Source organism: Gopherus evgoodei, chromosome 13, assembly GCF_007399415.2.
Source record: "Gopherus evgoodei ecotype Sinaloan lineage chromosome 13, rGopEvg1_v1.p, whole genome shotgun sequence".
In the NCBI taxonomy this organism is placed as follows: domain Eukaryota; kingdom Metazoa; phylum Chordata; order Testudines; family Testudinidae; genus Gopherus; species Gopherus evgoodei.
The window spans coordinates 32,509,101-32,530,636 of record NC_044334.1 but is presented as its reverse complement, the minus strand read 5'-3'; the positions used below and the strand labels follow the sequence as shown (position 1 = coordinate 32,530,636).

Genomic DNA, 21,536 nt, shown 5'->3' with positions numbered 1-21,536 from the left:
CCCTTCAGGCTACAATAAATGCTTTTTTTCCTCTGTCAATCTCTTGTCTGTCTTCCCTCTGCTGACAAATGGGGGTGGTGGGGAGGAGTCAAAAGCCAAGGAGTCAGGGCTCACTGCTGAGCTTCACAGAGAAACGGGTGCAAGTACCCGTGTCCTGACATGCAAGTGCACTTGTGCACAGGGCCAATCTCTGCCTTCAACTGATCTGTAACAATGAACCAGGGGAACTTCCTAGTAGCAAAGGACTCAGAAAATAGAGCTGGAGTGACAGGGTATCTCAAGGCTAGCAGTTAAGTCTCTGAAAACAGGATGAACAGTCAAAGCTGTGCTAGAGGTCAGGGACAATGTTTTGGGGTATTACAGTGGGTACCACCCAAATCCTGCATTTTCTGGTGTCTGTATGTTGCATTGTCTGCTTCTGTGAGGCTTAGAGGAAGGGAGAGACAAACCTTCTCACTTCTCTCCCTGCCAGCATATCATGGTTAAGGCTCCCTCTGCTTTAGTGCAGGGACAGTCTAACTAGCTAGTTCAATAGCACAGGGAACTGGGAGTGAATTCAGGTTAAAGCGGCTTATTCTGAGGAGAGGGAATTGCAGAGTTTGACTAGTCAGGTTCCCACTACACCACAGCAGCAGGAACTGGAGCCAGTTAGAGGGATGTGAGTTAGTGCAATTAACCTCCAGAACAGGTGTTTTTGTGTGGGTTTTTTTTCCACCATAAATACAGATCTCCTGGATCTTAAGCTACAGAATATGCCAACCCCAGCCTGTATTAATATCCCCTAGCACCACTGGGTTTTGACAGCAATTGCACTTTTCCTCTCTTCTCCCCCCCTGGCCACAAAGGACCAAGAACAACCCTGAAATCTCATGCTGCCAGAACAGCTGGGCCTCCAGCATTTGGGTTGGGCAACCAGCTCTTGGCAATTCAGGGCTAGTGCTAATGGCTCTGAAGCAGGGGTGAGCCTGTGCTGGGGCAGGGCTGCCCAGCCCACTTGCTCTCCTGCCCCCATGTCACAGTAAGTTGGGTTAACAGCAGAAAATTGCTCTAAATACAGTGTAGTCAGTTGTGAGGTGCTGAGCTGGGTGGGTGAGAGAAGAGTCCTTCTCCTGCACAAACACCCCTCCCCCCCTCCCCCCCCCCCGCTTTAGCCGTGTAAAGGGGCTGCCTCACGAAGAAGGACGACGTTTCTCTTCAGCACCATAGAGTTTGCGGAGGCTGGAATCCATCAGGAAATCCACTGACCTGCAGAGAAGAGAGGCTGTGGTTACTTCAAACAGGTGTTTTCATTCTCCCATCCCATTGTGCCCCTGGCATGTCCCTTCACTCCATCAGCTGGGCCCCCTCTCCTAGCAAACAGCCCCAGAGCACTAGCTCACAGCAAGGAGTTACTTAAGGAAAGCATTTGTATCCAGCTCTAATGTGATCAGTGTTGGGCCCTTAGTGACAGGGTTAATCACATGGTTTCCTTTGATCTTCTCTCCTCCTAGCTGTTAAATCCCTTGAGGGATGTGCTGCCCAGCCACCTACTCTTTGATACTAGCTGCCTGTTTCTTCTCACACATAGCAGCCCCTACTAGAGGCCAGCCGGGGGGTTGCTCTTAATTTCCAGCTACATTTACAGCCCTCCAGGTTCTCAGTGCATGGGGATGCTTGGCACATGTAGGTGGAGCACTAGCTTCACAGCTCTTCAAGTTGTCTGAGTGTGAGAATCTCACTTTTTAAAATGGAAACGAAGGTTCTATCCCAGTAGGGGGTGGGGAAAAGCTTGGAGCTGTGACCCTGAATAGCTAGGACACTGGCAGCCAGCCAAAAACAATAGGGCTTTGGGGTGTCTTTAAAAAAAGCCACACTGGTGGGGGCCTGACTCATGATGTGTGGATGCCTGTGCTGGTAATAGTGTGTGATAGGTGAAAGCAAAGAGCAGCACCATGTGGGATGGCAGGATGAGCTCCATGTACCACAGCCAGGCACCAGTGAGGGCTGAGGCCTTATGTGAACCAATCAACTTCAGCTTCCCAGGCCTGCATCAGCCCTGGCTTGGTGGCTTACGGGTCATTTCTCAGTGTAGGAATTTCCTAGTGAGCACTGAGGCTTGTCATCAGCCCCAAGCTGGTATTAGCCATGCACCCCTACAGTCTGCCTGGTTCAAGACTCCTTGAAGCAATGGGGACAACATTTAGCTATGAGCTAGGGCTGTGTTCAGCCAGGTGTTCAACAGCAGCTGTGCCACAAGTGTGTGACACACCAGGTGTGCTGGTGCAGCCAGGATATGTGCACAAATTCCCCAGTGCTAGCTCCCTCTGAGCTGCTTGACAATGAACACAGGCTGCGCTTGCCAGAGGGCCTGGGGCATGAGGGGACTTTCAGCAGGAGTCGAGTGCCTGGGGTCTCAGATTAGGGGTTTGTGAGGCCCTGGGCCAGAACAAGTGAGGCCCCTTCTGCTTGCAGTTCCCCCCTTCCCCCAGCACTCCAGCTGGAGAAATAAGGTTGGAGCATAGGGGCTCCCCCCACCACCTCCTGCCAGGGAGTGGAGTCAGGGTGCAGGGACTTGCAAGGGTCACTTACAAGGGTCACTGGTATCCCTAAGGCAGAGCACTACTGACAAATGCTGCATTTTTAATGCCAAGCACTGTAGCTACCGCTGATAGAGACGGGGAAAACGAGGCCCAAAGTGGTGCCATGACTTGCCCAAGGCCACACCATGAGTCAATAGTGGAGTGAGGCATCTTGACTCCTAGTCCTCTGCTCTAACACCCTGCCTCTCTATGCATGTAGTGTACACTATCCCCTCCATCACCAGCTTACCCCCAGGGCATCACAGGCCTCTTGCCCAGAGTCCTGGGCCCCAGGTGCTGAGCCCTGATCCTGCCACCCGTGTTAACCCTCAGCATGCCAGGGAAGCCTTACCTGTCAATAGGCTTGATGATGACAGGAATGGCTGAGAGGCCAATGGCTGTGGTCATCCACTTCCGGATGGGGAGGGGCCAGTGTGTCATGGTGCCCAGGAAGTAGAGGGAGGCAGCACAGATGCGGTTAATGGTGAAGCCGGGGATAGCCACAGAGGCCAGCGCCTGCCACACAAATGTATCCACCACAGCCACGGCCACCTGCGTCGGCTTCCCCACGTCGTGTTCACGTGCCTGATGGGTGCAGCACAGAGAGCATGGAGAGCAGGACACTGTACCGGAGGAGCAGGGCAGAACAGCAGGGAGTGGGTGTGGGAGCGCACCGAGAGGAATGTACCACTGATGTGGGGGAGGGGGGTTACACACAGGGTCCAGTATGGGTTTGGGGAAATGGTGCAGAGAGGAATGGACCACAGCAGAAGGCAAGCAGAGAAAACACATTTGTTATGGGCTCTGTGGGCACATGTGCACATGTGTACAGGGGTGTGTGCAGGCAGGGGTGTACAGGGGTGTGTGTGTGTGTGTGTGTGCGTGTAAGCACACATGGACAGGGGTGTGTGCATGTACGGGGGTGTACAACTCTGTGTGTGTCTCTGAGTACATGTGTACAGGGATGTGTGCAGGCTGGGAGATGTACAGATCTGTGTGTGTGCGTGTGTGTGTGTGTAGGGTGTGTGCAGGTAGGGGTGTGCATGCATGTGTACAGATGTAGGTGCAGGTAGGGGGGTGTACAGATCTCTGTGTGGGTTTGTGGGTGTGTGCATGCATCTGCATTTGTGTGCAGGTCAGGGTGTACAGATCTGTGCATATGTGCACACGTGCTGGTCTGGGATGTTAGGTCTGTGTATGTTTGTACATGTCTGGGTGGGTGCATTAGCTCACCTGAGCAGGGCAGGTGCTGCCCTGGTGTGTGCAGGGTGTAGATCACAGTCTGGCAGCAGCTTTCCCCAGACAGGTACCAACACTCAGGAACATGCCACAAAGCTCAGCTTGGCACTGCCGGGCAGCACAGCCCATGCAGAGCAAGGAAGCTGCCAAGTCATTGACAGGGATCCCACCTGCTGTTTCACTGGGAGACAGGCCTCCCATGGCACATGGCTCCCTGCTCTCTGGCTAACATTGGATGGCGGGTCAGTGCTAGCATGCTCTGACCCTCTGTCTCCAGCATGGTAGCAGGGCTCAGAGCATCCTCTTCAACACTCCTGGAGGTGCTGTAGCTGGCTTCTCTGGCTCCTGGATCTGTTGCCAGCTTCTGGCATGCCCTAAACCCAAATGCTTTTGCAGAGGGTGGGCTCAGGAATGATCCCCCAGCCCAGCATATTGCACAGTTATGACACATCTGGCACTGGCCAATGTCAGACACAGGGCTCTGGACTGGATAGCCCTGGGGTCTCTTCCAGAGTGTCAGGAACATGGGATACTGCACTAGCTGGACCACAAGTCTCTTCCTGAAGGGGAATTCTTATGGTCCTAACCTCCATCTCTCCTGGAGACAGGGAAGTGAGTGAGAAAGGACTGAAAGGAAAAGGCAGGTGCATTTCACAGAATAGAGATGCAGGACACTACAAGTCCTGAGCTGACACTATGAATCAAAAGACGCCCAGGAACGTCAATCTGTGGAGTCTGACGCCTGTTGCTGGTGGAGTAGGAGAGGAAGACAGGGCCTCAGCACAGAGAGCTGCACAGCCGAGGTGTGCAAGAGTGACTTTGTCTGTGCAAAGGTGGGAACTGCCCCTGGGTTTAGAGGCAGAAGCAGACTTTTGATGCATGAGCAGGACTGGCTCAGTAGACAGGATCTGGGCAGGAATGAGAGGGAAAGTGGAGTTGGCAGATGAGAGAACTTGGCCCCAGCTGCCCAGTTTGTCAGCAGGAGAGGGGAGTCTTTGCCCCATGGAAGGTCAGAGCAAGAAGGTCAGACAGCAAGACCCACCCTAGCCTGCCCTCCCCGCTGGCACTGCTCCCTCCACCAGGACCTGACCAGGGTCTAAGTGACAGGATCTTGGTTTGACCCCTCTCTTTTAGGACACACACAGGCGATCCCAGGGGTCCAGGAGACAACCAGCTCTGGGGGACAAAAGAGTTTGAGAGCTTCAAGGCACTTACAACAGCTGCCTTCTTTCCCTTATCAATCGCATCAGCCATCACATATGTGGTCGCCACCCCGTAGCTTGCCCAGACCAGCGAGATGGGCACAATGGCTCTGAAGGACTCTCCAACTTCATTAGCATAGCCTTTAAGAAAGAGCAAGGTCAGAGGGGCCAAAGGGGGGAGGGGTTAGTTACCGAAGAGGCTAAGGCACAGGCCAGAGAGGAGTTAAAACAAAAAAAACTGGGGAGACTGCAAGCTCCACCTACAACACCCCAGTAGCTAAATGTTCAGCAGTCCAAGTGTTATCATTCAAACATCAGCACTAGGCTTTGGAATGGCAGCTCACACCTCTCAGAGAGCGTCCGGCTCTCTACAGACTGAACAGACAATTCTGCATCAGGTCACCTCTGGGATCAGGAGGCTGGAACTGCACATGTAAATTCTGCAGGAGGCACCAGCCCAGGAGAGAGCTGGCCCTGGGTCCCTCCTCAGCAGGGCTGAGGGTGGGGCAGGGCAGTGTGGGCGAAGCTTGCCCTCTGCTGCACTACTCTGAGACTCTCCAGGGCTTGCTCACCAATGCACCACACAGAGTTTCAGAGCAACCTGCTTCTCAGCAGTGCCTCCTGGGTTATTTTTAGCCTCCGATACCTGCAGGCTTTGCCAGGTGCCTCTGGAGGGCAGAATCACTGAGCCTTGGCAGATGCCTCGCTTGTCCGGGGCTGATGGGCAGGAAGGTCACCTTGAGGCTTGCCCTTTGTTCCCTGCATCGCCCTCCAGCACCCATCAAGAAGGGGTGGGCGGTGCCACCTTGGGGCGAGCTGCCCGCGGAGGGGGGGGGGCCGTAACGCCGTTCCACGTCTCAGCCAGAAAGCCAGCCCCAGCAGGAAGATCCCATGGCGCTTGTAGTCACAGCAGCGACGAAAAGAAGCCAAATGCTCCATAGTATGGCATGGGGATACGGCCCCCTTCTCTGCAATGCAACAATCGGGGCAGGGGTGGGGGGGGAGGAGCACATGGGCGCCTGCGGATTGCACGACACCACACACGCTATACACTGATCTATGTAAATCGGTGTGTGGTTACACAGCAACACACACACTCTATATTGCATAGCTACACAAGAACACCCCGAAAAATCAGGCTGACGACCAGCCCTTACAGCATTAGCTATGGAGTGTGGCTGCCTCTCTCCTCGGAGTACACACAGCCCCTTCCCCACGCGTGTGCGGCACCCCCGAGCCCAGCAGCATGCCCTGCACGGGCGGCTCGGTGTCTAACAGCGGCAGATCCTGCACCCAGATACATCACTGTCCATGGAGCTAGTGCCGCGCTGTGCACCCGTTACACGGATGGGGGGTCGGGATCGGGCCCGCGGCGGCCGGCTTACCCGGGCTCAGGATCGGGCCCACACTCACCCAGGTAGCGCACCCACGTGTCGCGGTAGAGGTCGGTCTCGGCGGGGGGCCCCATGGCGCAGCCGCCGCTGGCTCCAGTCACGCCGGCCCCGGGTCAGCCGCCGCCATCCAGCCCGAGGGCGGTGTCAGCAAATCCCCGCCCCCGTGGGGCCGGCCCGGCGGGGCAAGGCAACCGCGGGGGCCCGACGGGAGCCAGGCTCAGCCAGCCCTTCCCCGGGCCGGGCCGGGGGCAGCTGGGCTGCCTTCCCCAGCGAAGTCACACCAGAGAGAGTCTAGCGCCCGCCCCCCCGGCCACCCGACCTGCCCCGTGGTGTGTGCAGTGTCAGCAAAGGCCCCGATCTGCACCCCGGGGCGGGAGGGGGAGACTTGCACAGAGCCAGGGTCCTGGGGTGGGGTGGGGTGGGGTGGGGCTAAACACCCCCAATGGCCTGGGCTCTCTGACTCACCCACCTTCCTGATGCAAGGCCTGGGCCAGCAGCATTGAGTCAGGGCCATCTCACCAGAGGCAGTAGCCTCCCCTGGGTCGGACCCCACTTTCCAGGCAGGAAAAAAATCAGAAACCACACAGATATCTCCAGCTCCAAGGGAAGGTCTTTCAGAAAGTTAAAAGGGGGAGGGGGTTGAGAGTCCCTGGCAGCTGAATCTAGACTCTGGGTTCATGGCTCTGATTGTGCTAAGAGGACAGTGCATTATATAGGGGGTTGTTCTTAGAGACAGAGCAGCCCCATTTCCTTATAATGGTTATTCCTTCCTACCAGAGCTCTGTCCTGCTGGGAATGAAGGACAGTGCAGGGCTACCCTGGGGTTGTGAATGACAGTATTCCACTGGCATGTATGTTATCTTGTGCTCCTCTCTGTGAATCAGATTGTAATTGCCTTTCTGGAACTCAGCTTCAATCTAGACCAGGGGCTCTCAAACTTTTTGACTGGTCACCCCTCTCACATAGCAAGCCTCTGACTGCGACCCCCCCCCCCTTATAAATTAAAAACACATTTTTATATATTTAACACCATTACAAATGCTGGAGGCAAAGCGGGATTTGGGGTGGAGGTTGACACCGTGTGATCCCCTCATGTAATAACCTTGTGACCCCCAGTTTGAGAACCCCTGATCTAGACAATCTGTGATCCAGAAAGAGAGAAGTGTGCATTCCAGAGCTGAATGCCTCATTGTCAGGAGAAAGGCTGGCTCAGGGGCTGGGACTGGGGCATGAAGGCATCCCTTCTTGGTTACCTGTGGAAGTACAGCCAGACCAGCAGAAGTCAAAACTTAGATGCCAATTTTTAAACAGGGTTCCAGAGGTGATCCCGGCAATTACCAGCCTTGTAAGCCTGAGTTCAGTACCAGGCAAACTGATTGAAACTATAGTAAAGAACAGAATGGTCAGACACATTCTGGTGAACATAATTTGTTGGGGAAGAGTCAACGTGGTTTTTGTAAAGGGAAATCATTGCCTCATTGATCCGCTAGAATTCTTTGAGGGGGTCGACAAGCTTGTGGACAAGGGGGATTCAGGGGATATAGTGACTTAGATTTTCAGAAAGCCTTTGACAAGGTCCCTCACCAAAGGCTCTTAGGCAAAGTAAACTGTCATGAGATAAGAGGGAAGGTCCTTGCATGGATTGGTAACTGGTTAAAAGGTAGGAAACAAAGGGTAGGAACAAATGATCAGTCTTCAGAATGGAGAAAGGTAAATAGTGGTGTCCCCCAGGGGTCTGTTCTGGGACCAGTCCTATTCAATATATTCATAAATGATCTGGAGAAAGGGGTAAACAGTGAGGTGACAAAATTTGTAGATGATACAAAACTACTTAACATAGTTAAGTCCCAGGCAGACTATGAAGAGCTACAAAAGGATCTCACAAAACTGGCAGATGAAATTCAATGTTGATCAATGCAAAGTAATGCACATTGAAAAACATAATCCCAGCTATACATATAAAATGATGGGATCTAAATTAGCTGTTATCGCTCAAGAAAGAGATCTTGGAGTTGTTGTGGATAGTTCCTGAAAACATCCACTCAATCTGCAGCATCAGTCAAGCCAACAGAATGTTGGGAATCATTAAGAAAGGGATAGATAATAAGACAGAAAATATCAGATTGCCTTTATATAAACCCATGGTACACCCACAGCTTGAATACTGTGTGCAGATCTGGTCGCTCCATCTCAAAAAAGATATATTGGAATTGGAAAAGGTTCAGAGAAGGGCAACAAAAATTATTAGGGGTATAGAACAGCTGCCATATGAGAAGAGATTAATAAAAGTGGGACTTTTTCAGCTTGGGAAAGAGATGACTAAGGGGGGATATGATATGACTAGTGTGGAGAAAGTAAATAAGACTCCTTCTCATAACACAAGAACTAGAGGTCACCAAATGAAATTAATAAACAGCAGATAGATTAAAAACAAACAAAAGGAAGTATTTTTTCACACAATGCACACTCAATCTGTGGAACTCCTTGCCAGAGGATGTTATAAAGGCCAAAACTATAACAGGGTTCAAAAAAGAATTAGATAAGTTCCTGCAGGATAGGTCCATCAATGGCTATTTGCCAGGATGGGCAGAGATGGTGTCCCTAGCCTCTATTTACCAGAAGCTGGGAATGGGGGACAGGATGGATCACTTGATGATCCTGGGGGTTGTGGTTGCTGTTCTGTTCGTTCCCTCTGGGGCACCTGGCATTGGCCACGGTCAGAAGACAGGCTACTGGGCTAGCTGAACCTTTGGTCTGACCCAGTGTCACCGGGTCAGTGCTCTGAGACTACTCCATACAAAGCCAGTCTGGACTCTGGTGTAGCAAGCCTCCTCTCTTTCAGCATATTATCACCAGGGCAAGAAACTTACCCAGCTTCGACCTTTCTGCTCTGCCCTGGGAGCATTCAGCATCTGCTTCCTCCCTGTGTGCTTCCCGCAGCGAGTCCACCCGGGTGGGGCTCTTGGTCTCATTCTCAGTCAGCATGTAAAACAGAAGGGTTTATTAGCTGACAGAAACACAGCGTAGAACAGAGCTTGCTGTCACAGAAATCAGTGACTTTCAGCCAAGTCCATCTTGGGGAGTCCTGGGCCAGACGGACTGGACTCCCCTCTTCCAGTCCCCTCTGCAGCCTTCCCAGCTTCCAGCGACCCACCCTCTGACACCCCCGTTGCTCCTCCTCCTCTTTGTCCTGCTTCCCAAGCAAAAGATGTCACCTGGTCACATACCCCTCCTGGGTCTCAGGTACATACATTCAGACAGCTGGACAGCTTCACCTGCCCCGAGGGCCTGAGCAAAAATCACACACCCAATTCCCACCACCGAATATTGGTGCAGTACACAGGGAAACTGTTGTACACATAGTATTAGTATAGGACAGTAAGACACACATGCAACATAACAAGATGAATAAAACCCTGCTTCAGCACATCTCTCCCCGCTCCGAGACTGAACTGACAGGGCCACTTTAACCAGTGGACTGGGAAAGTTCTTGCCCAGCACTTGTTTAACCTGGGAAACATGCTCCTCCCAGGTCTGGCTAAAAACACAGAAATCGTCAATATATGCCAGGGCAAAATTCTCTATCCCTTTGAATAAATGGTCCACCAGGTGCTGGCAGGTGCCCGGGGCCATCCCTACCTATATGCAAACTATGCAGCTGCGTAGGGCACCAGGAAATTTGGGGCACCAAATTGGCCAAAATTTCCTGGTGCCCTACGCAGTTGTGTGCTACATCCAGGTCCAGTGGCCAGCCCAATCTCCCTGACAGCTGAGCCGGCCCCTCCTGGGCTGTGCACAGCAGGACCCAAGAAACCTGCCTCCACCCCAGCCCCACCCCTCTCCCTGGCTCTGCCTCTTCCCTCCCCCAAACCCCGTCCCCTGAGCTATGTGTCCCAGGGGTCTGCAGCAGGGGTCAGGGTCAGGCCCGCCCTGCACTCACTGGGCAGCGGGAAGTGGAGTGACCTGGCCCCAGCTTGCTACGGTATGCTGGCTCCCAGCCCACGCCGCCAGTGAGTGCTGAGGGGTGGTTCCCCTCCTTCTCCCAAGCCTTGGAGCCAGGGGAGCAGAGCAGACCAGGCTGGGGCCGAGTTGCTCCACTTCCCGCTGCCCCGTGAGTGTGGGGGCAGGCCCGACCCTTGCTGCCTTCCTACACTGGCTGCTCCTGCCTCCCAAAGCCCGTGGGTGCAGGCCACCCCCTGCAGAGGCCTGGGATACCCCCGCCCTCCAGAGGACTGGGGCTGGCCCCCCTGCAGGGGGCTGCGTAGGGCACCACAATCACTAGGGATGGCCTTGCAGGCAAGGGTAAAAGTAACTTAAAGGACTTGCCCGTACTCCGGAATCCTGAGGAGGGGCGTGGCCTCCACCCGAAGAGGCGGAGCCTTTAGATCCCCAGGCTCTTTAAATCAGGATTTAAAGGGCCCAGGGCTAGGGCTGTGGAAACAGCAGCTAAGAGCCCCAAGCCCTTTAAATCACCCCCTGAGCTCCCAGATGCAGAGGTGGCTGGAAGCCCTGGGGTTCAGGAGCAATTTAAATGGGGGGATTTAAAGGGCCCGGGTCTCTAGCTGCTGCTACCACAGCAGAGCTCTGGGCCCTTTAAATTGCTGACGGAGCCCCAGGGCTCCAGCAGCAGGGCCCAGGGCTCCTGCTGCCACTACCCTCCAGGGCCCTTTAAATCATCTCCGGAGCCCTGCCGCTGGAGTCCTGGGGTAGCGGTGGCAGGGCTCCAGTGGCTGTTTAAAGGGCCCAGGGTGGTAGAGGCAGCGGGAGCCCTGAACCCTTTCAATAGCCACCAGAGCCCTGCCGCTGCTACCCCAGGGCTCCGGCAGGCTCCAGGGGCTATTTAAAGGACCCGGGCACTGTAAATTGTCCCAGAGCCCTGGGGTAGCGGCAGTGGGGCTCCAGCGTTGATTTAAAGGACCTGGCGTGGTAGTGGCGACAGGAGCCCTGGGTCCTTTAAATCGCCACCCGAGCCCCGCAGCCGCTATCCCAGGGCTCTGGCAGCGGGGCTCTGGGCTCCAGCCCTTTAAATTGCTGCCTCAGGAAGCCGGTCCACCCCGGTATGGGGCACCAGCTCCTGCCAGCAGGGGTGGCAGGTTTGTAGAAATTTTGGTGGTGTCCAGAACCTGCCCCTGGCCAAACTCTACCCCCTCAAACTCCACCCCCCACCTGCCCAAGCCTCTGGGAGGGAGTTTGGGTGGGCGAGGTCTGGGGTGCAGGCCCTGAGCTGGGGCAGGGGACTGGGGTGCAGGCTGCAGGCTCTGGGAGGGAGTTTAGGGATGGGAGGGAGGGGGTGCAGGTTCTGGGAGGGAGTTTGGGGATTAGAGGGGGTGTGGAGGGAGGGGGTGCAGGGGTGAGGGCTGTGGGGTGAGGCTGGGGTGGATTTGGGATGTGGCTGGGGATGAGGGGTTTGGGGTGTGGGAGGGGACTCAGGGCTGAGGCAGAGGGTTAGGGTGCAGGGGGATGAGGGCTCTGGCTGGGGCTAGAGATGAGGGGTTTGGGGTGTTGGAAAGGCTCATGGCTAGGACAGAGAGTTGGGGTGCGGAGGATGACGGCTGTGACTGGGGGTGTGGGCTCTGGGGTGGGGCAGGGCTGGGGATGAGTTCGGGGTGCAGGCAGGCTGCCCTGGGACTGGAGCCAGAGAGAAGGACTCCCCCCAGCCCTCTCCCTGCTGGCAGCAGCGAGCTCTGGGGTAGGGACCCCCTTCTCCTCGACAGCACACTCACTCCCCCACTGTCACTGCACATGCTCCTGGGGCCCCTCTCAGGTCCAAGAATCCCCCTCGCCTCCCTTGTGGTGAGTGCCACGCCGGGGCGGGGGGCAGGGCGCCGCCATCACATGTGCAGCTCCTCCCCTGCTGCTGCCCCTCACTGGGGCTGCCCCTTGCCCCATGTCTGGCAATAGCAGTGACTGCGGGCAGGGGGGCGGCTGTACCGGTGGAGGGTCCCACTGGAAAATGAAAGGGTCCGAGGGGGAATGGCAGCCTGCCCTGGCAGGAGGTGGAGGGTGGGCACTAGGACCCCGTGGCAGCCGTTAATGCAGGCAGACAGCATGGAGCTGCAGGGGATGGGAAGAGACAAGCGCTCTGCTCCAGGACCCAGGGCTGTGCATGGGGGCAGCAAAGGGGGGCTGGGGTACACTCAGGGGAGGCGTGGGGGAGCAGTAGGTGGAGCCAGGGGGGAGACCTGACCCCGAACATTCATGCAGCCGGGCTCCTGGACCCTCAATTTTTCTGGAGCCAGGAGGCAGAGTCAGAGAGGGGGAGAGTGCTCCATTTTCTTGCCCGTAGCTACTGCACTTTTTCTTACCGGTCCTCTGTACCGGCCTGTACCGGCTTACTTTCACCTCTGCCTGCAGGTGCCCCCTTTAGGCCAAAAGGTAGGACCAGGAACTTGTATAGCCCCAGAGGGATGATAAAAGCAGATTTCAGCCTGGCATCCGGATGCAAGGGTACTTGCCAGTAGCCCTGGGTGAGATCCGTAATAGTGAGATAAAGAGCTGCCTCCCCCCAGCTTGTCTAGGAGCTCATCAGGCCTAGGCATGGGGTAGGCATCGAACTTAGTGACAGCATGGGGGAGGGATGGCTCAGTGGTTTGAGCATTAGTCTGCTAAACCCAGGGTTGTGAGTTCAATCCTTGAGGGGGCTATTTAGGGATCTGGGGCAAAAATCTGTCTGGGGAGTGGTCCTGCTTTGAGTAGGGGGGTGGACTTGATGACCTCCTGAAGTCCTTTCTAACCCTGATATTCTATGACTCCAGTAGTCAACACAAAACCAGATTGACCTGACCTTCTTGGGGACCAACACCACAGGAGAGGCCCAAGGGCTGGAGGATGTCTGGATTACCCCTAAAGCCAGCATGTCCTTGACCTATCTGTCCAGATCCTGGGCTGTTTTCCCAGTGACCAGGAACTGGGAGCATCTTACAGGAGGGTGGGCTCCTGTCTCCACCTGGTGGACAGCCAGATTAGTGAGCCCAGGCTGGTTGGAGAGCACCTCTTGGATCTCTGCCTGCTGGGCAGGGGTTAGCTGGTCAGAGACAGTGAACTGATTCCAGCGAAGGGCCAGACCCTTTCTCAGGGAATAGATTCACCAAGGGAACATCTCCTTGCTCCTCCCACTAGCCACACATGGCCAGTACCAAATTCTCCCTGTCAAAGTATGGCTTCATCGTGTTGGCATGGTACACCCAGTGGCTGTGAGTCCAGTTAGATAGTTCCACCACACAATTCAGCTGCTTGATGACCTTAAATGGCCTGTCCCAGGCAGCTTGTAGTTTGTTCTTTCTCACAGGAATAAGAACCATCTTCTGGTCCCCAATGGCATAGGAGTGGCCATGCGCTGAGCAGTTGTACCGACCTTCTGCTTCCCTTGGGCCCTGGATAGATTGTCCCTGGCCAAGCTCATGAGCTCAGTGAGCTTTTCCCAGAAAGTCAGTACATTATCCACCACTGATTCTCTATCCGGAGAGGCCTTCCCCTCCCATTAGTTCCTCATCAAATCCGGGGGTCCCCTCCCTCTCCGCTGGTACAGCAATTCAAAAGGAGAGAACCCTGTAGATTCTTGGGCACTTCCTGGTACAAGAACAGCAAGTAAGGTAAATATTTGCCTCAGTCCTGCGGATGCTGGTTCATAAAGGTTTTCAGCATCATCTTTAGAGTCCCATTGAATCTCTCCACCAGCCCGTTGAACAGAGGGTGAAACGCCGAGGCCCAGGTCGCTGGAGCAGGGGTGACGTGAAATTGGAGTCCTGGTCTGTAAGGACCTCCTTGGAGAATCCTACTCAGCTGAAAATGGTCATCAGTATGTCTGCCACAGTGTCTGCCTCAATAGAGGACAAGGCCACCATCTCGGGGTACTGGGTAGCGAAATCTACAACCACCAGAATGTATTTTTTCCCTGTCCGAGTTGCCTTGCTGAGGGGCCCCACCATGTCCATGGCTACCTTCTGAAAAGGCTCCTCTATGATGGGCAGGGACCTCAAAGCTGCTTTCCCCTTGTCTCGGGCCTTCTCCACCTTTTGGCAGGGGTCGCAGGACCTGCAGTACTGCTGGATGGCATCAAAGACCCCAGGCCAGTAAAAGTGCTGTAACAACCTCTGCTTGGTGCGCTGGATTCTCTGGTTTCCCGAGAGAGGGACATTGTGGCCCAGATATTGGGGACCTGCTCCCTCTCACTGGCTGGGTCTGAAGCCACAGCCCTACTAAGTCCTGTCCCCTGTGGCTCCTTTCCTGCCGGGGTAGGGTGCCACGCCTCCTGCGGGGTATGCACACACACTCCCGCTCAGTCTCAGGGCAGAGTGCCCTTCGCTGGCTCTGGCTACAGGTAATGACTAGGGTGCTCTGGGGGCTGCCCAGCCAATCCACCAGGTCACCCCCCATCAGCACCTTGGGCCCGGCTAGCATCACTTCAGTGCCCATGTCCCAGTACCCTGTGGTCTGCTTCCCATCTACCTCCAGAGGAATGAGGCACTCACTCCTTAGGGGGCATCACGCACCCACCCTGTAGACTGAGAACTTTGAATCCAGAGCATCAAGCCTCCCTGAGGAGCTGGCCTGGGAGACTCCTCCCTCATGTGCCATTGCTAAACTGCCAGCCCCATCAGTTCAATCACATCCGCCTCGGTCTGGGCCCCGGCCCCATTCATCCACTTGTCGGTGTATTCCCCCATCAGCGTGACCAGTTCCAGATACGTCATCCCCTGGGTCTTTTGCATACTCTGGAACCTTTTCCTGTACACCTCAAGGGTCAGCTCAAACTTGCACAGCAGGGCTTGTATGAACAGTTCATAGTCCCCTGCTTCCACCCCATCCATCCGACTGAACATCCCTATGGTCTTGGGACCCAGTAAGGAGGTGAGATGTCGAAGCCCGTCTGCAGGGTCAACCTGGTGCACATTGCAGGCCTTCTCAAAGGTAGTGAGGCAGTCATCTATCTCATCTCCTTCCTTAAACTGAACTTCCTTTTTATATCGGAGTTCCCTGTTGGCTTTGGCACCCTGGTCCCATCCCCACTCACCCCAGCAGGGGTGTCCTGCTTCTCAGCTCCACTATCACCAGTTCATGCTGCCTCTGTCTCTCACGGTCCTCCAGCTCTTTCAGTTCCATTTCCAACTCCAACCATCTCAGCTCCACCAATGGGGAACTCGGCCGTGAAGATCCCCTGCTGGTCGGGTAGGTGGGTTCTAGGATCACCTGTTTGCTTTCAGTCCCTCCCACAGCCCTGGTTGGGTCAGTGGCTGGGGTGACCACTGGGGCTGCCTGGCTGCTCCCAGCTCTCTCTCAGGGCCCCAGCTGAGTCACGAACTGGATCCTTAGAGCGATCATTCTCTTCCAACTGAGCAATTAGTTGTACCTTGGTGAATCTTTTAATGCGCAGCCCTCTCTCTCTGCACAGCTCTACAATGTCCTTCTTAAGGAGATGGTTCCCAAATGGTCACAGACTCACAGGCCTGTACTCTCTCAGCTCCCCACAGTCCCGGGGAAGAACCCCTTCAGTGCAACAGCCTTCTCGGGGGTCCACTCTCTCTTGGGGTTGAGCCGTAGGCTCCTCCGCCTCCTGGAACTGCGCCTCTCTGAGCCTTCAACACGCCTGCTAATCCCCCTTCGTTCTAGAGTACTGCTCCCCAGTCACTTACTGCAGGGTGCAGTTTATCCCACCTCTACCACCAGTTTTTACGGAGTCACTGGGTCACCTGGTCACATCCCCCTCCTGGGTTTCAGGTACATATGTGCAGACAGCTGGACAGCTTCACCTGCCCCGAGGGCCTGAGCAAAAGTCACACACCCAATTCCCACCCCCGAAATATTGGTGCAGTACACAGGGAAACGGAGGTACACACAGCATTAGTTTGGACAGTAAGACACACATGCAACATAACAAAATGAGTAAAACCCTGCTTCGTCACACCCAGTATGGCCGTTCTTATCTTCTTATCTGATGGCATCTCAGTGGTCAGTGTGGGATGAACGAGGGATGTCAGTTGAGTTCCTATTCATCAGGTGGCCATAACACAAAAGCCACCATCACACTTGGCACTCGTTGGCCCCTTGGTGGAAGCCTCAGGTGAGAGGCCCTAGTACTGTACTGAGCAGACTCTGGACACCAAACTACCTTCGTTCTTTGAAGACAATCCCTCCAGAAGGGGATTGAGGACGCCTGTGAGGGACGTGTGACGGTGCACCCCATAAGGCTTCATGGGAATATGCTTATGAATGTATATATGATATAACTGGAATATGTTTTATGCTACATATGCCATGTAACATATCTATGTAAAGGTTATGATCTACTGAATACATTCCTCCTATTTATATGCATGTGTCATTTTTGTACTTGAAGTTAAGAATATTGGCTGTGTACTTGCTTGATTTCTAAGTAGCCTTAGTAAAGCATTTGGTCAGCTTCTTGAGAAAGGCATGTGCAAATTAAGTGCCTAGTCAAGAACCACTTAAGCCAACAATGAACTCGAAGATGCCAATCCACATCGGAGCTTTCCCAGGAATGTGGCTTGGCTGGTAAGAAACTGAGTCATGCATGGTCATGTGACTTGTCCATGTGACTCCAAAACTCCATCTTGGAGCTGGACTTTGCATAGGAGAGAGAAGAGGGGTCTCCCCCCACAAGATAAAGTCTACTTAAACCCCTGGGAGACCCCTCCATTTGGTCTTCAACTGGCTAAAGAGAGAGCCTCTCTACTCCCAAGGATACCTGAAAGAAACTGGAACAAAGGACAGTAACTACAGGGAGTGTGAGTGATTGCTGGACCCAGACTAGAAGATTAGTCTGTAAAAGGAAGCTTACTGGAATTCCTCTAAGGGTGAGGTTTTTTATCTGTACTCAGTTTTCTTACTGTATTAGACTCAGACTTGCGTGTTTTATTTTATTATACTTGGTAATTCACTTTGTTCTGTCTGCTATTACTTAGAACCACTTAAATCCTGCTTTCTGTATTTGGGTGAGGAGACCGGGACTAGCTGGGCACGGTGATGGGGATTTGGGGCCGGCGGTGTGAGGAGGCCGGGACTGGCTGAGCATGGAGATGGGGATTTGGGTGAGGAGGCCGGGACTGGCTCAGCACAGAGATGGGGATTTGGTGCCCATGGGGTGAGGAGGCCGGGACTGGCTGGGCACAGTGATGGGTATTTGGGTGAGGAGGCCGGGACTGGCTGGGCACAGTGATGGGTATTTGGGTGAGGAGGCCGGGACTGGCTGGGCACGGAGATGGGGATGTGGGGCCAGCGGGGTGAGGAAGCCGGGACTGGCTGGGCACGGACATGGGGATTTGGCTGAGAAAGCGGGACTGGCTGGGCACGGAGGTGAGGATTTGGGTGCAGAGGCCAGGACTGGCTGGGTATGGAGATGGGTATTTAGGTGAGGAAGCTGGGACTGGCTGGGCAGGGTGATGGGGATTAGGAACTGGCGGGGTGAGGAGGCCGGGACTGGCTGGGCACGGACATGGGGATTTGGCTGAGAAAGCGGGACTGGCTGGGCACGGAGGCGAGGATTTGGGTGCAGAGGCCAGGACTGGCTGGGTATAGAGATGGGTATTTAGGTGAGGAAGCTGGGACTGGCTGGGCAGGGTGATGGGGATTAGGAACCGGCGGGGTGAGGAGGCCGAGACTGGCTGGGCACGGTGATGGGGATTTAGGTGAGGAGGCCGCTAGTGGCTGGGCACGGTGATGGGCATTTGGAGCTAGTGGAGTGAGGAGGCCAGGACTGGCTGAGCACGGAGATGGGGATTTGATTGAGGAGGCCGAGACTGGCTAAGCACGGAGATGGGGTTTTGGGTGAGGAGGCCGGGATTGGCTGGGCACCGAGATGGGATTATGGGTGAGGAGGCCGGGACTGGCTGGGCACCGAGATGGGAATATGGGTGAGGAGGCCGGGACCAGCTGGGCACGGTAATGCGGATTTGGGGCCAGAGGGGTGAGGAGGCCAGGACTCGCTAGGCACAGAGATGGGGACTTGGGTGAGGAGGCCAGGACTGGCTGAGCACAGAGATGGGGATATGGGTGAGGAGGCCGGGACTGGCTGGGCACGGTGATGGGGATTTGAGGTCGGCGGCGTGAGGAGACCGGGACTGGCTGGGCATGGTGATGTGGATTTGGGTGAAAAGGCCTGGACAGGCTGAGCCCAGAGATGGGGATTTTGTGCCTATGAGGTGAGGAGGCCAGGACTAGCTGGGCATGGTGATGGGGATTTGGGTGAGGAGGCCGGGATTGGCTGGGCACGGTGATGGGGATTTTGGTGAGGAGGCTGGGACTGGCTGGGCACGGAGATGGGGATTTGGGGCCAACGGGGTGAGGAAGCCGGGACTGGCTGGGCACGGAGATGGGGATTTGGCTGAGAAAGCCGGGACTGGCTTGGCACGGAGGTGAGGATTTGGGTGAGGAGGCCGGAACTGGCTGGGCACGGAGATGGGAATTTGGGTGAGGAGGCTGGGACTGGCGGAGCACAGAGATGGGGATTTGGGGCCGGCGGGGTGAGGATTTGGGTGATAGGGATTTGGGTGAGGAGGCCGGGACTGTCTGGGTACGGTTATGGGGATTTGGGTGAGGAAGCCGGGACTGGCTGGGCACGGAGATGGCGATTTCGGTGAGGAGGCTGGGACTAGCTGGGCACAGAGATGCGCATTTGGGTGAGGAGGCCGGGACTGGTTGGGCATGGAGGTGAGGATTTGGGCGAGGAGGCCGGGACTGGCTGAGCACGGAGATGGGGATTTGGGGCCAGTGGAGTGAGGAGGCCGGGACTGGCTGAGCACAGAGATGGGGATTTGGTTGAGGAGGCCGGGACTGGCTGGGCACGGTGATGGGCATTTGGCGTCAGCGAGGTGAGGAGGCCAGGACTGGCTGGGCACGGTGATGGGGATTTGAGGTCAACGGGGTGAGGAGGCCGGGACTGGCTGGGCACTGAGATGGGGATTTGAGGTCAGCGGGGTGAGGAGGCCGGGACTGGCTGGGCACGGTTATGGGGATTTGGGGGAGGAATCTGGGACTGGCTAGCCATGGAGATGGCGATTTGGGTGAGGAGGCCGGGACTGGCTGGGCACGGAGATGGGGATTTGGGGCCAGCGGGGTGAGGAGGCCGGGACCGGCTGGGCACAGAGGTGAGGATTTGGGTGAGGAGGCCAGGACTGGCTGGGCAATGAGATGGGGATTTGAGTGAGGAGGCCGGGACTGGCTGGGCACAGTGATGGGGATTTGTGGCCGGCGGTGTGAGGAGGCCGAAATTGGCTGATCACGGTGATGGGGATTTGGGTGAGGAGGCCTGGACTGGCTGAGCACAGAGATGGCGATTTGGGTGAGGATGCTGGGACTGGCTGAGCACGGAGATGGGGATTTGGGGCCAGCGGGGTGAGGAGGCCGGGACCGGCTGGGCACAGAGGTGAGGATTTGGGTGAGGAGGCCAGGACTGGCTGGGCAATGAGATGGGGATTTGAGTGAGGAGGCCGGGACTGGCTGGGCACAGTGATGGGGATTTGTGGCCGGCGGTGTGAGGAGGCCGAAATTGGCTGATCACGGTGATGGGGATTTGGGTGAGGAGGCCTGGACTGGCTGAGCACAGAGATGGGAATTTGGTGCCCGCGGGGTGAGGAGGCCGGGACCGGCTGAGCACAGAGGTGAGGATTTGGGTGAGGAGGCCAGGACTGGCTGGGCACGGTGATGGGGATTTGGGTGAGGAGGCCGGGACTGGCTGAGCACGGAGATGGGGATTTGGGTGAGGAGGCCGGGACTGGCTGGGCACGGTAATGGGGATTTGAGGCCAGCGGGGTGAGGAGGCCGGGACTGGCTGGGCACGGAGATCGGGATTTGGGTGAGGAGGCCGGGACTGGCTGGGCACAGAGATGAGGATTTGGCTGAGGAAGCCAGGACCGGCTGAGCACGGATGTGGGGATTTGGGTGAGGATGCCGGGACTGGCTGAGCACGGTAATGGGGATTTGGGTGAGGAGGCCAGGACTGGGTGAGCATGGAGATGGGGATTTCAGTGAGGAGGCTGGGACTGGCTGACCACGGTGACGGGGATTTGGCTGAGGAGGCCAGGACTGGCAGACCGCGGAGATGGGGATTTGGGTGAGGAGGCCGGGACTGCCTGGGCTCGGTGATGGGGATTTCGGGTTAGCGGGGTCAGGACTGGGTGAGCATGGAGATGGGGATTTCAGTGAGGAGGCTGGGACTGGCTGACCACGGTGACGGGGATTTGGCTGAGGAGGCCAGGACTGGCAGACCGCGGAGATGGGGATTTGGGTGAGGAGGCCGGGACTGCCTGGGCTCGGTGATGGGGATTTGGGGCCGCAGGCTGGGCGAGGAGAAAGGGACGTGCGGGTAGGGAGCTGGAAGTGGCTACAGGAGGACACAGGGACCTCGAGCAGGCTGGGGAGGAGACAGGAGAACTGGTCCCTTCCCTGCTGCCCGCCAGACACGAATTTTCAGACGGTCTCTAATTTACCCCCCTGCCAACCTTCCTCTGAGGCTCCGCCCATCCCGACCGTAGAGCACTTCCGCCCCGAATAAAGATGTCTGCCCAGTGTTCCTGTCCTGACTGCCACGTGACGGGGAAAGTCTGCGGGTGCAGCGGCCCCGGAAGCGACCCGCCCGATAGTGCGCATGCGCTCATGTTTTCCAGCCAGTGGTGTCTCAGGCAGCGCTGCCCTAGTGCCAGCACCGCGCCTCCCAGCACTAGTGACTCCGGCCCTTCGCCAGTTCACAGCGCGGCTCCGGCCGGGCGCTGAGGCCGCGCGCTGGCTTGGGAGGGGGGGTGCTTGGACGGAGGATGGGGTGGGGCGCGCTCGTAGGGGGAGGGGGAGCTGAGGAGACGCTGGCTGTGGGGGGGATTTAGGGGATGCTGGGGGGGCGAGGAGATGCTGGGGCGCATTTGTGGGATGCTGGCTGTGGGGGGGCATTTAGGGGATGCTGTGGGGGGAGTGAGAGGATGCTGGCTCTGGGGGGGTTAAGGAATTCGGGGGGGCGAGGGGATGTTGGCTCTGGGGGGGTGAGGGGATGCTGGCTCTGGGGGGCATTTAGGGGATGCTGGCTCTGGGGGGGTGAGGGGACGCTCGCTGTGGGGGGGCGAGGAGATGCTGGGGAGCATTTGTGGGATGCTGGCTGTGGGGGGTATTTAGGGGATGCTGTGGGGAGAGTGAGAGGA

The 21,536-nt window shown here is 56.3% G+C and overlaps 1 protein-coding gene across 7 annotated transcripts; it reads right to left on the bottom strand.

Annotated features, from left to right (window-relative positions):
* Positions 1–689: 689 nt before the first annotated feature.
* MTFP1 (mitochondrial fission process 1) lies at positions 690–10,201 on the bottom strand. Of its 7 annotated transcripts, none has more exons than XM_030583182.1 (5): positions 9,264–9,351; positions 5,646–5,967; positions 5,013–5,140; positions 2,911–3,248; positions 690–1,245 (listed from the first exon to the last, which is right to left on the bottom strand). In XM_030583182.1, exons 2-5 carry the CDS (start codon positions 5,779–5,781, stop codon positions 1,170–1,172), a joined length of 678 nt encoding a protein of 225 aa, XP_030439042.1. In that variant the 5' UTR covers positions 5,782–5,967; positions 9,264–9,351; the 3' UTR covers positions 690–1,169. The 7 variants fall into 7 exon arrangements, with proteins under 7 accessions (XP_030439042.1, XP_030439047.1, XP_030439044.1 ...); XM_030583187.1 differs by having other exon boundaries at positions 2,911–3,143; XM_030583184.1 differs by lacking the exon at positions 9,264–9,351 and adding an exon at positions 6,413–6,494.
* Positions 10,202–21,536: the final 11,335 nt, after the last annotated feature.